This window comes from Oncorhynchus kisutch, linkage group LG9 (genome assembly GCF_002021735.2).
Source record: "Oncorhynchus kisutch isolate 150728-3 linkage group LG9, Okis_V2, whole genome shotgun sequence".
NCBI lineage: Eukaryota > Metazoa > Chordata > Actinopteri > Salmoniformes > Salmonidae > Oncorhynchus > Oncorhynchus kisutch.
The window spans coordinates 3,896,710-3,911,515 of NC_034182.2; the positions used below are offsets into that span (position 1 = coordinate 3,896,710).

Here is a 14,806-nt window from a genome sequence, read left to right on the forward strand (position 1 = left end):
TATGGCTGTATGGTACTTATCGTACATCTAAGGCTGTCTGTATACGGTCTGGTAGGATGATTTGGGTTTTGTTTCTCTCTGGGGGATTGTGAAGAGGATTCTACACTAAGGCAGTGGGTGTTAAGAGTCATGGTCACTGTCGCTACTGACAGGGTACGTGTGGCTCAGGGTGGGTGCTGGTCTTTGTTTAAGATGTCATTAATGTCATCTGTCCTGCTGGTGGTCAGGGTGTCGCTGTGTAAATGAGGCTTAAGAAAATATAGTAAGTATTTGGATGTAAAAAAATAAAATTGTCTGTGTATATCTCTGTGTGTGTGTTTTAGCAGGTGTCTATTTGAAACCTTCGGTCTAGTCCTTGGTAGAGAGCCTTGGTCGCGTAGCTGTAGTTTGAGACATGTGGGAGATTGATTGATTAAGATGGTGTTCTTGTAATGAGTGTTCCCTCTCTCTGGGAGCTACTCCTGTTCTCAGCCAAACCCTGAGCGGAACCAGACGTCACACACACACAGCCGTCTGTCTCACAGCCTTTCACCATAGAACGGATGCTCTGGTTCCCCAGCTTCCAGAGATTAGTTCCTCCTTTTATAATGCATCATTAGAATCTCCTCCTAGCCCTCATTATTCATAAAGGATGACTATCAGGAGGTCGTCCAACTGTGAAGTATGTTTATTTAATTGTGGGATGGTGTGTTGGTGTGCATGCAAATTCTTCACATTTGATTACTTTCTATTTTTCACTGAATCACCATGGAAACTGACAGTTTTTTTTTCTCCATCCCTCTTTATAAAACATATTGAGGCTCTGAACTGTTAAGTGAATATTTGGAATACTTCAGGTATCCTGAAATGTTTGAACCCTTTCAGATTTAACTCGAAGACTCCTCTGCGTTTTACTGAGGAAAATCATGAGGTGCATTCAGTGGAATTGAAACAAGGTAAAACATTTTCCGAATTCCTACGTGAAGGACTCATTTGGAAGATAAACAGCAGAGCCTTGCCAATGTAACATTCACCTCCTGTAAGATAATGTCTCAAACTTTAAATCTAATGGCAAGGTCTGAGCCAGTGGTTTGATGTTCAAGGTTTCATCCTTGCCGAACCTAAACCTCAAAACCTGATCATAAATCGCCAAACTTGCCCCAGATCTCATGATAATGATAGTTTGCACTTTTGTCTTCTATCCCTGACCCCTCCGCAATTACAGGGCCTGGATAGGTCAAACAGACTGCTGCCTGCAGGGTCAATAGGAAGTCAAAGGTCGTTAGAGGCAGGGCTGACGCAGGGCAAAAGTGGACCAGTGTGTCTGCATTAGTGCTCAGGGGCATGGAAGTAAAGTAAAAAGCTTATAATTTCACACAGCATCCCATATCTGCTTTACATTATTTTTCCCAGAGTGCATCTAAACTTGTAATTTGCAACATAATTTGCCTTTGAAGTGAAATCACAAATCCGTGATGGTATGCTCCAGGGAGTTCAAGGCTATGCAAACCAGTGACCTGTCATTACTGTCGACAGAGAGATATATTTAGACATACAAATAACCAGGCTGACTGGGGTTGTTTTTTGTGTGGTTGTTGTTTGTCTCTCCAGGCATGTGTCCTGTTGCTAGCCGAGCTAATTGATTGCGTTAGAAACAGGACATTCTCCAGTGAAGGTTAGCGGCTACAGGCTGCAGCAAAGCCTACGGCTGCTGTGTTTGCGGACAGAGTTTGACAAGCCTTCTGTCAGTCATACCTTTTCTCTTCTTTCTCCCCCTTTCTCTTCCTGTCTCGGTGTTTTGACATTCCTGTCTTCGACCTTGCCGCCCCCAGATGAATGTTTTAGTGTTCATCCCGTGCACCATGTTGAAAGGTAATCCATGGCCATCAATATGGAAGAGAAGGTATCCTTCTGGAAGATGCACAAGGTCAAATGGAAATGGTGACGGTTGGTCTTTGGGAATTTAGGCTATTGATTCAGTAAAATGTATTCTCAGCGTTGTTTTTCTGTCGTTTTTTTTTACAGATGTATCATTAAATATTTTATCTTGCACACAACTATTCTGTATTCACTAACAATGGAACAAGGCTCTTTTGGAATAACTTTTTATTATACCAGTGAAAATGTTTGTATTTTATTGTTGTGATCAATGACAAAATGTGAGTTATTTGAACCTTTGAGGTCAAGACCCTTTTCTGAGATCTTGGTCATAACAAGATCTCAGCTATGCTTTATCTTGGCCAGGTCACAGTTGCAAATGATAACTTGTTCTCAACTAGCCTACCTGGTTAAATAAAGGTGTTCTCAACTAGCCTACCTGGTTAAATAAAGGTGTTCTCAACTAGCCTACCTGGTTAAATAAAGGTGTTCTCAACTAGCCTACCTGGTTAAATAAAGGTGAAATTAATTTTTTTTTTTTTTTTTTTTAAATTAGACCAGTTATTACTCTCTGTACCCTCACCAGGGGTGTAAAAAGTACCCAACTGTCAGACATAAGACAAAGTAAATATATGTAATTAGAAAATGACTCAAGTGAAAGTCACCCAATTAAATACTACTTGAGTAAAAGTGTTTAGTTTTAAATATACTTAAGTATCAAAAGTAAATGTAATTGACCAAATGTACTTAAGTATCAAAAGTATAAATCATTTCAAATTCCTTACTATATTAAGTAACCCACATCGCACCATTTTTTTGAATTTACGGATAGCCAGGGGCACACTCCACCACTCAGACATAATTTAAAAAGAAAGCATTTGTGTTTAGTGAATCCGCCCGATCAGCAGTAGTTGGGATGACCAGGGATGTTCTCTTGATAAGCGTTCACAATGTAAAGAGTAATTCCGGGTGTCAGGGAAAATGTATGGAGTAAAAGTCATCACAAATAGTAAAGTACAGATACCCTAAACGACTTACAGTACGTAGTAATTGAAAGTATTTTTACTTAAGTACTTTACACCACTGACCCTCACCATAATTCAACAGCACTGAGATGACCGTTTGACATTCATGATGTCAGCCAGGAAGGAAAGTCTTTTTAATCCAACAAAACGACGATCTCAACATGTCATCTCCGCCCAATTCGCCTACATTTTTCTCAGCCTTTGCTTCTCTTCCACTAATAAATCAGATAATCTCATGGCCCAGTACTGTCTATTAAACCTCCCCTGAACCTGACAGTTTCAAGTTGTATTAGTTATATGTAGAGGATACACATGGTATACACCGTCCTTCTCAACAATGCAATAATAGAAGATAAGAATACAAACGTAAAGTAAATGACTCCGTAGAATAGAATAAACATTTCAGCATAAGTATAATACAGGAAGGCACATTTTATAGTTCGATATTGACTCTCACTCTGGTCTCATGGGGCCTGTAGTCTGTAGCTCAACTGACAGTAAAAATACATTGATTTAGTATCTGCGGGCGGGGTGAAGGAGTAATTGGAGGACTGGTTAGGTGAAAGGTCATGAGAGGCCCTACGGGGGGGGGGGTTGGTGGGATGCTGTGGCAGGTGAAGCGGCCAGGTGCTAATTAAGGCTAACGCTTAGCTAGCGTGATGGACAGGTTGGTTTGCGTCTCCGGTTTCAGACTCCTGGAGGAGATATTACCCAACGCCACTGCAGTGCAGGTCATCCGTGTAACTGCTCTGATACTGGTGCTGAGTAACCTCACCCTGCAGGGTCTTAGAGAACCACACTCTCACTGCCAAGGAGAAAGATTATTCTATGCCCTCGTTCTACCCTTGTGTCCTACATAGTGAAAATGGAGTGAGAAATCAATGATGGGGATGTCATACTAAAGGCTAATAAGAGAATAGTCATCCTACATATGACCGAGTCCCCTGACATGCTGTCTGGAGACTGCTAGATAATGCAGTAACTTACAGAAAATGGTGGGAAGAGGATGACATTGGATGGGATGAGAGTTAGTCGACCGAGCGGTTGTCACTCTTTCTTACAAGCAGTCCCTGTATGTCTATGGAGAGGAGTGTGTTGATACTTGAGCGGTGAGTTTGTGTGCTCCTGCTCCTCTTGCCGGGTCGAGAATGTGGTGAATGTCAGACAGACAGACAGACAGACAGACAGACAGCCAGAGGACTGTCGCCCTGCACTGGCCACTCTGGGTGGTCCCTCTCTACGGGGGGGACAAGGAGGACAACCATGCTCTGGCACGATACCCAACCCGCCCCCTCTGCTTTACCTGCCTAAATACCACCTGCCGTAACACTGTATACTGTAGAGGTAATGTAGGCTAGGCCTATATCCCCATGGTGATGGAAGAAATGTCCTCGTGCGGGTCAGCGTCTCCAGAGCCAGACCGAAGCTTTGAGTTGCCAGGATAAAGGTTGTGAGTGGCGCAGTATGTGTGAATGTACCAACATTGTATTAGAGGAGTGTAGCCATGCAGAACTGAACCCAAGGAGATGCGGCATTGTCCTCAAAAAGAGCACCGACACTTGGCAAGAGGTCTAAAGTCAGCGGTTATAAAGAAACCCACTCCATCTTCAGTGGGTACATGAATCAGGGGGCGGGGGTGTACTAAGCCCATGCTTCAATATTTATCAAGGCGAGTGATTGGGATCCGCCAATTCCTGCCCCTGAAAACAGTGGAACACAGCTCCTAGTCGTTGAATATAGACAATGCCTCATTTGCATGTGGTTAATGAATTCATGATGGCCTTTGAGGGTGTGGCCCATTTTGATAAGGAATGCATTGAATCTGAGACTCAAAGGGAGGTTTGTGATTGGCCACCTGCCCGGCTCTGTGGTGTTAATGGGGTCTAAAGACCTCTGGGCCTTTGGCTCTCAGACACCGAGGTAGCCAACATCCAGCAAGACTTCTCACTCCACAGGCCTAGTTAACCATTTAACCTAGTCTAGCTTTTCAGTACCCCTATGAGTAGAGTGGATTAAATATTGGTTGTAGACTTGGTTCTCTTAAACTTCAGCCCCAGATGAGCCTGGGCTTGAACCGTCCTATACCGCGTACGGCATCCATATTAGGAAGTTGTCTGTTCACACAATGCCGTAATCCTTATCCTTTGATGCCTCTTTGTGCACCTGACCTTGCCTGGACACAGCTGGACTACAGGTGTCATGGCTCCGTACAGCCTGAGAGTGTCAGTCCCCAGCTGGTGCCCCCCACATAGAGAAAGGGAGAGTAGAATGAGTCTGTCAGGGTGGCTCAGTGGGCCGACCAGCACAGACTGCTGGCTCCATGTCCTTAAACCTGGTCTTGGGGGGGGGGGGGACCCACAAAGTCATCGCTCTTGTAAAAGCCAGACTGTGTACTTTCCAGGGGCGCTGAATCTCTCTTTTTACAATTCTGCAATGTGATAAAACTGTTCCTTATATGGCGAGCCAAACCTAAAACACCACTGGCTTGTTTACTGGTGGGGATCATGGAGGCCTACTACTTTGATCAGCCTAACAAATGGGAGAGTTAGTCTGTCATTCCGTGTTATGGGTTTTCACTTCGCCGGAGGGAGACTTCTTACTCTCTGTGGTGGTACAACCCCCCCCCCCAATGTAATCACAGCAACGTGAAACAAGACGAGGCCTATCCCATCTACATTTATACAATTATGAAATGAACACTGCAATCTCTTCCACGATTTTAATTACAGTAATACCATCATGGGCGGAAGGACAAGTCCCTGCTGCTGCCCAAATCCTTCACTTAGATTCTACAGACTGACATCACAACTGCCTTTTGGACAGTACTATGTGGCATGCAGGACGGTTGTTGCCTTTCTCTGCTATCCTCCCTCCCTTAGTTTACAGAATACTTGTTTATAGGGAATGATGATCAAAGCTTGTAGTCTGGTAATGTCATCAGGCGTTCCTGGTGGGTTTTAGACTGGATTAAAAGCCTGCTGTCTAAAACAGATTTGCCCTCCGTGCATAAGGTTCACTGGACAGGGGATCAATGCAAATGTGCATCGAAAGTGTGTTAATAAGCTGATGAAATATAGATAATCTGAGATCCTGCTGTAACGTCAAGGTGAATGTGTATCCATTAGGCTCATTAGTTACATTATCACCATCGAGGATCTCTGACCTGATGTCTTGGGTGACCGCTAGTATGGATTTATATCTAGGTTTTAGTCTTGCATGTGAAATATGTAGACTACTTCACTCAGACTAGATAACATCTGCAGTTGCTCTGCGGCAATGTACGACGATGCGAAGCCCGCAACCCACCACCACTCTTAAATATTGAATGACCGTTGTGGTCTCTTGGCCCCTACAGAAGGTTTTTGTGCCGCTTCCGCTTGACCAAGCTCTCACAAATGAACCACTCTTCAAAGGGACTAGAGGTATTACTGTGCTGTCACCTGCAGCGGTCGGCTGCTCTGCAACCCGCAGTCCACTACATGGATGACCGCGCCTGGTCAGAACGCTATTCCTGCACAGCGGGAGCCCCCATGGGTGACCGCGCCTGGTCAGAACGCTATTCCTGCACAGCGGGAGCCCCCATGGGTGAACGCTCACAGTCAAAGTGAACTCTGTAGTCCTACCAGGAGGCACACGGGGGAAGGTGCGGCCCACCTGCCCACATAAATAATAGACTACCCACAATCCTCTACTCAGTCCTCAACACTGCTCTGCGTTCTCCTACTGTGGGCGTGTTCTGTAACGGGGGCAAAAATGTTTTTGTATCCTGTCCATGATGCCTAAACAACAAGGGACACGCCATTTCATCCTCAGTCAACACCACAGCAGCTCAAACTACATACCAGACCTCCCCAACGTCTTACTGTCAAGGGTGGTGTCTTCTCGTTTTACGATCCCCTGAATACTTCAAGCGAGCCAATAACAATGACCAACATTCTTACTCATTATGTTTGACAGTTAGAGCCCGTTTTTTTCCTCAAGCCACATCTGAGTGAATCCAGTCTACATAAACAGCACCATCCATAGCAGACTGGACAGACGAGGATAATATAGCCAATTATATCCACAAACACTTATGACATACTCAGGGTCTCTGCTGGTGATGTCATCATAGTGGAATGCAGGCTAAGCCCATGACTAATAAATATTACTACAACCTGATGGATTTATAATTCATTGTGATGAGAGCATATGGGAGCTCCCATTTGATCATTTGGTTTTCAATAAACAGGCCCGAGCTCATCGTAAGAGCATGGGTTTGATTGTCAACCCAATGATTTATATGGCAACAGACAGTACTGTACATGTATCAGCCACTGTCCTCAAATGCTTTAAGTGATACTTCTGGAACTCATTATTACTGATCAATGACAGCCATTATATAGTTTAAGTTTAGATTACATTTCCACAGCCACGTATTAATGTTATGGTGTTAAAATCTTAACTCGTCCCACAAGGATGACCTCCGATCCCATCAGCTCAAAGGTTAATGGGTAGTAAAATAAACATCCACAGACTTGCCTGCCACCATCTCTCTTTGTAAGCCGATCTCATTATAAATTAGACGCATGCTAAATTGTGCAAATCCCATGCATCTCAGGAAGAAAATGGTGGAGAAGCGCTTGAAGTGAGTCTTCATGTTTTTTCTTCAGAGTGCAGGTGCGGTACACCAACGGCTATTGTGACATTTTGATAGGCTGTATTGCTTACCCAGGCATGACTCCTGTCTTTCCCGCTGGTGTCATGATGAGCAGACAGACACTGGATCCCATGGTATGCACCAGAGGCTATGCTCGCCTCACAGAGGATCAGCTGGGTGGCGGGGTCATGTGACGCACGCCTGCCGCGCTGTTTCCCCCCCCCCCCCCAAAACACTGGACTTAGTTAGGGCTTCCACCCGTGGTAGGAAACATGAAAGTGTCCAATTCCTCCACTGAGAAAACAATACAGAGTTAATGAACTTATTATCATTATTTCACCCGGGCCGCCTCACCCCACACACCTCTGAACACTTTATTCCCCTTGTGGAATGTTCTAGATGGACAATATGGATAGAATCAGACTGTATCAAAAGCATTGACTTTAGGGGGGATTCCAGATCCACATTGAGCAGAGCTACAATAAACCCTTCTGTAAACAGGAATCATTAAGTGAGAGTCAGCACCTTTTGCTCCAGGAAAAACAGAAGCAGGAGCCCGCAGGCTTGTAAACTGAACACTCCTTTCCCTCAAGCATAAGAAAAAGATCAAATTAAACCCTTTCCAAGAAGGTCTTTAAATCTCTCCTGGCTGCTTATTCTGGAGGGATGTAGGTAAGAGTGGTTTGGAGTGAAGTATGGTTTTAATTAGTTCTTATAGTTACTCCTTCACCCCTGGTGGCACGCCTGGCTTCCCTGATCTCTGGCAGAGCAGGCCGTTGAACCTCTGTAGCCTGATGAGCCAAAGGCTTGAGCTAACTTAATATCGCCCTGAGCCCAATATCGTCCTGAGCCCAATGCGACCCTATCTCCTCACCTCTAAAGCTTTGGACACGTGATCTTCTCCTTTTTCCAGAGGTTCTCTTTGTTAAATGCACATTGTACTTGTTGGAGTTTGACAAGGGCCTTCGTATTAGATTTGAGTCTGGTGGAAACAAAGCATTGTGTGTGTTGTTCATTAGGCGCTGTGAGATAATGCTCATGCCTAAAGTTATACATGATACACCAACCGACTGCTTTGTGCTTTTTTAAGAATATCGGCAAAGTTGATTTCTCTACATTTGATTGGTGCGTAGGATAAATCCATTTTTATTTGTCACATACACATGGTTAGCAGATGTTAATGCTTGTATTGTAGTGAAATGCGGATGCTTGGGCCTCCCGAGTGGCGCAGTGGTGTAAGGCACTGCATCGCAGTTGCTAGTTGTGCCGCTAGAGATCCTAGTTCACGTCCAGGCTCTGTCGCAGCCGGCCGCGCCTGGGAGACCCATGGGGCGGAGCACAATTGGCCCAGTGTCGTCCGGGATAGGGGAGGGTTTGGCCGGCAGGGATGCCCCTGTCCCATCGCGCTGTTGCGACTCCTGTGGCGGGCCGGGCGCAGTGCACGCTGACACGGTCGCCATGTGTACGGTGTTTCCTCTGACACATTGGTGTGACTGGCTTCTGGGTTAAGCGGGTTTTGTGTCAAGAATCAGTGAGTCTTGGTTGACTTGTGTTTCGGAGGACGCATAGCTCTCGACCTTCGCCTCTCCCGAGTCCGTACGGGAGTTGCAGCGATGGGACAAGACTGTAACTACCAATTGGATACCGCGAAAAAGAGGGTAAAAAAAATTGGGATGTGAGGATGCTTATAGAGGTATGTCAAGATCAATAGAGTGAAGAGGCGTGGGAAACGGTACTTATTCATGTAAACAACTCTAGCTTTATTCCATACGGCAACAGCACTAAACACACATCCATGATCAGAAAGCGAGTGAGGTGAGGCACTGGAAAACAGCTTTCATTCAGGATTAAAGGGCCTCGACCTCAAATGCACTACTATTGAATAGAGTAATGAAAAGTGATTTTAGCCTGGAGGCCTCAAGGAGAGCATAGCCAGCCTGTTTGTTGATTAGAGAGACGAAAAGGAAGAAGGATCAAATTGCTCTCAACTCCTCCACTCCTGCCCCCCCCCCCCCCCCCCCCCCCCCCCCCTCTGCCCCTGTCAATAGTGATGAATATGCGTGACTTTGGCATAGACAGTGAAGGCCTTTGATGGTTTGGATGGAGAGCTCTGGACGCTTAGACAGAGGACGTTTACTTCTTCCTTCTTGCTTTAGGGCAATACAGGCTTTTTCAGTAGCTGGTCGGTCAGAGAGACAACCAAGTCAATGGTTTTTCCACAGATCTCTTTTGCTCACCGTGACTGTCCAGTGTTCATAAAGTGGCTGGAAAGTTGTTGTGTGGAATCTACTGCATGTGTTGCAAAACAGATGCAATCACCTTCTTATGCACTTGTTTAGTCAGTGTTGGCTGACTTGATATAGTCCTGCTGTAAACGCAACAGATCCCTCATTATTTCCCACCATAACATTGTCCGTTTGTGTATCCCACAGACCTGCAGGCCTCCCAGACGGTGGAGTACTACAGTCTGTCAGACAAAGCCATGGACTACAGGATCCTGTTGATGGATGAGGACCAGGACAGGATGTATGTAGGCTGTAAGGACCATGTCCTGTCTATGGACATCAACAACATCACCCATGGGACACTCAAGGTGAGTTCCTCTGAGCAGTCCGTTAAACTGTTAAGAGGATTTTCCTTGCAGCATCAGGGAAATGTTTAGTTGATCATTGTTTGTTGTGATAGTATTGTAAGTAGAGAATGGATATAGCAGGATACTGACTTCATCTGCCTTACAGTATGATGGTGTGATGACTCATAACTCTGTCTGATACCAACATGAGGTCTATTACTTTCCATCCTATTTATCAAGCTCACACTAAAGGAGACAAAACGACCTTGATCTCATTTAGCGTTCCTTGCACGTGGCAGATCGTGGCTGAATACATTATGCTAATTATACAAGGGCAGTAATGGTGGTAATTAAGTTAAAATATAGTACATTTTATAAGCTAGATCACACCCATTTCATGTAACAGAAGTTCCCTGCTAATTGTATCTCTGTGTGCAGTGAGGGAGCCGTCCTGTCTCTAACTGACAGGCGTGAAGAGCAGAACAGATGGGAATGCATTTAGTTTACCCCAGAGAGAGCTGTAGCACATCCATTTGCAAAGTAATTGCCTGATACGTTCCCAGCATTAGACCCTTCAAGCTCCTCACGTGTTTGGAAATATAGCATTTACTGGAGACAAGTTATCATCATGATTTGGGAAGTACTCTACAGTGTAGAGCATCCCTATTGGGAAGTACACTACAGTGTAGAGCGGCCCTATTGGGAAGTACACTACAGTGTAGAGCGGCCCTATTGGGAAGTACACTACAGTGTAGAGCGGCCCTATTGGGAAGTACACTACAGTGTAGAGCGGCCCTATTGGGAAGTACACTACAGTGTAGAGCGGCCCTATTGGGAAGTACACTACAGTGTAGAGCGGCCCTATTGGGAAGTACACTACAGTGTAGAGCGGCCCTATTGGGAAGTACACTACAGTGTAGAGCGGCCCTATTGGGAAGTACACTACAGTGTAGAGCGGCCCTATTGGGAAGTACACTACAGTGTAGAGCGGCCCTATTGGGAAGTACACTACAGTGTAGAGCGGCCCTATTGGGAAGCCACTACAGTGTAGAGCGTCCCGATTGGGAAACCACTACAGTGTAGAGCGTCCCGATTGGGAAACCACTACGGTGAGTGAAGTTTGTCAGTTTGCTTCAGTTTGTTTATTCCTGTTCAATATGTTCTCATCTCTTCCTTCCTTCCGCTCCACAAGCTGTCCATTGTTCTTGGGTTAAAAAAAATCCCAACTTTCCAAGAAGACCAGGATGTGCAATGGTCCCTAATGAAGATGTTTTCTGTAATTCTCACCAGGTGTTTTGGCCTGCATCTGTTAGCAAGATTGAGGAATGCCAAATGGCTGGCAAGGACCCCACGGTAAGAACACTTACACTCAATATGTAGCATTAACTGCTAACTAAATCCACTGAAAGTCATGTGTGATGCTAACCGCTAACTAAATGAATGAACACACTATACTGATGAAGTCTCTGGTCCTTCTCCATTAGCATGTGTTAGCATGTGCTAGCATCCTGGGTTCCAAACGCGTGGGGCTGCAGATGTGGAGTTGAGGAGAGTCATTGACTCCTGGCATTCCTTATGTTAGTTGATAGTTGAATGAGGCATAGGAGTGCTCAAATCCACCCAGAGAAAATAAACAAGCATCAAAGCAGTACGCTAACTACTGTGACTGACAACAGATCCCATAACCTGTCCTGATCCCTTACTGCACTGAGTCTCTGTATTAGCATATACAACATCGACAACCTCAAAACAGCAGCTGGTGATTCAGTTTTCTGTAACTAATTAGGCTGTTTTGCATGTTAGGACAAACATTCTGTTTTTGTTCCATTGTTTTTAGTGGACTGTGTTGGTCTGTTTTTTATTTGGACTGTGACTTCAAAGGCATTAATGTGGTGTACTGTTATGAAGCTAGTAGTCGTAGTTAGTAACAACAGCCACCATGACAGAGAGATGTGGTCTTGTACAGTACTAGAGTGTAGGACCATAGTCTTGTACTGTAGAGGTAGAGAAGAAGCTGTTTCCAGTCAGTGGAGGGTGATTAGTGCTGCGTAGAGTCACGGCTCCAGCTCTGTGGACAGCCTCGCACAAATATTTGGCTGAGTGTCTCTATGTGGAGAAGCCCAGTGGTCGGCTTACCTCCCTCCTCCGCCTCTACTCCTCCATCACTCGCTTTCACAGCCCTGCCTGGTCTCTATCTTGCAGTCTCGGCCTCTCCCCTCTCTCTCGCTTTACTCTTACTGTCTCTCTCTACCTCTCACTCGCTCTTTCTTTCTCTCTCTGTTTAAACTCGGTTTTTATAATGCAGTTTCTCCCGGACATTTTATTTGTCTTCCTGAATCGCAGCCCTTGTCAGGTTGTTATGGTTACCCTCCTGATGTGTGTGTATTCAATTCCTCCTTTACGATAGAATCTGGGGTCACCGGGCCTCCAGACTACGACCACACATGGCATTTGGGGAGAAATATTCCTTTATTGTATGTATAAAAGGATGAGATTGATTAAATCCATGTTTAAAAGTTCCCTCACTGTATGATCCTCCCTTAAAGGCCATCAGCCTGGTTTTAAATCCCCTACTACAGTTGCTCTGGCTTGTCTCTGAAGGGGACCTGTGGCTGGATAGTTAACCCCAGCAAGCTCTGGGACATGAAATGAGTTCATTTGTAAATCTGCTATTGGATATGAGCAGTGGGGGGTGTGTAGAGTTGATGGAGGGAGTCGTCTGAAGGGCATTTATCTGCTAGGAGGAGAGGGAATGAAAGAGAAAGTGAAAAAGCGAGAGAGGGAATGAAGGGTGTGTGATGTTGGACATATCATTGTTTTTCTCGGTGGAGTTAGTGTGCGGAGTGTGATTGGGCGCAGCTGCTCCGTTTCCGTGGGGATGGCCAAGTTCCTAATGGCTCCCTGGATGATCCTCTCCTCCGCTGGCTCGCTCCGCGGTCTGAGTTTTTATTACGCACAAAGCCCAGTGCTCAGGCCAGTCCCACCTCGTGCTGAAGAGGGAAAGATCTCGATTGGGTCTGTAATCAGATCACAGGGCTATATATACTCAGCCCTGGAGACAGGGCTTTGACGAAACATCACTTCACTGTTGACACCCTTTTTTCCACTCTACCAGTGCCAGGGAGCCAACTGGAAATAGCGATTATGATTGTACTTAATGACAGTACATAAGTAGCAAGTGAGGAAAGTTGGAATAACATTGGTAGCTAACCATTTGGAACTGTGTAATTGCTCTTTATGAAGCATAGGCCCTGACCAAACACAACTTAGCCACTGTTAGCTTCATGACCTTCTCAACAATTGCAATCTGGAAGGATTTTGCTGTTGAACCTGCAACATTACATGATAGATTGATTGACTGATGTATGGATACTTTGATTTCATACATGTACTAACCAATTTCCTCTCCACCTCTCTGCAGCATGGATGTGGGAACTTCATCCGGGTGGTCCAGCCGTTCAACAGAACCCATCTGTTCATCTGTGGGAGTGGTGCCTACAGTCCTGTCTGTGCCTTCATCAACAGGGGCAGGAGACCAGAGGTTCGTATGCTCCTTGACTTATAATCAGACCATGACCGCTATGCTATAGTTCACCTACAGTACAGTCTCTACCACCATATTCTACCACAAATGGAAATTCCTGTGGATATGTGATGTGGTTATTGCTGAAACTAGAGTTTGGTAGGTTTACGGCTGGGCGCCTCTGCTTCTGAAACCAAACTACCAGATTTTTTATGTCTCATCTGGGGCAAGAGGAAGTCTGTCTTAATCCAAGACATTCTCAGGAAAGCAGCTATAACAGTTGAGTTTAGCCTTGTGTGTCAGTCTCTCTGAGACAGAGAAGAGAGGGATGGAGTAGAAGAGGAGGAGCTGTCTGCCCCGGTCTCTGGCCACCTGGCCCTGAAAACAAGACTGGGAAACCCCTCCAGGAGAAAAGCGCTCACTGAACTCACTCGCAGTTACAGCAGTCTGCAGTGCCTGCCAAATGCTAATCGGCACAGAGTTCGAAACCAGGCTCTTTCTTCAGTATGGTGTCTTCTGTCATTTAGGGTTTTGTTTAAAAAGCAGCATTGCTCTGTTTTTCCCATCCACCAATTTTTGGATGTGTCAGTATCGTTTCTCAGACTGGGTTTGCTAACAGTAACAAGCTGCTATTGTGGGACTTTGACGCATATCTCCCTGGGCTCTTTGGCCCCTAAGCGTGTGTCACATTGTTGTATGGGAGCCTAGTGAGGAGGATTTCAGTGTCACAGACAGGTCACCTTTGTGTGAGTGTGTCGCCGTACAGACCCTGTGATGAATGGCCACGGATCGCCGCCAGAGCCACGGGAAATCTTCACGCACCCCTTGGAGAGCAGCCGCGCTTTTCTGGAGAACGTCCCTGGGCTGACGGCACCCCCTTCCCCTTCATTCCCCCAGTCAGAACTGTCGAAGTGTGGGTTGGACCAAGCCGGGGGGATTTTCCGCTGACCGCCGAGATTGTAAATTCAGATGATCCATTTCACTGTGAGGGGTGGCGGAGGGCCAGGTCTAAGATGGAACCACAGCATCTCAGCCCATCGGAGGACATTCCTCCCAAATGGAATGTTCTTTTAATGTCCCGTGCAGACCAGTAAAGGTAAAGCCCAGCACTGGTTTTGTAACTCTTTAAACCAGAGGGGAAAAAACCTTACTCTGGATTACCTTGAGAACATTTGGAATGCTCATAATGT

The 14,806-nt window shown here is 45.6% G+C and overlaps 1 protein-coding gene across 3 annotated transcripts in view; it reads left to right on the forward strand.

Moving 5' to 3' along the window:
* Positions 1 to 14,806, forward strand: part of LOC109896615 (semaphorin-3C-like) — a 55,551-nt gene that overhangs the window by 27,640 nt on the left and 13,105 nt on the right. For 2 of the 3 annotated variants that reach the window (XM_020490897.2, XM_031831548.1), the window contains exons 3-5: positions 9,954 to 10,114; positions 11,384 to 11,446; positions 13,515 to 13,634. In XM_020490897.2, coding sequence (XP_020346486.2) covers positions 9,954 to 10,114; positions 11,384 to 11,446; positions 13,515 to 13,634 — 344 coding nt within the window. Of the gene's footprint in view, positions 1 to 9,953; positions 10,115 to 11,383; positions 11,447 to 13,514; positions 13,635 to 13,661; positions 14,713 to 14,806 lie in introns of those variants that run through there. The other variant, XM_031831549.1, reaches the window with a different exon arrangement.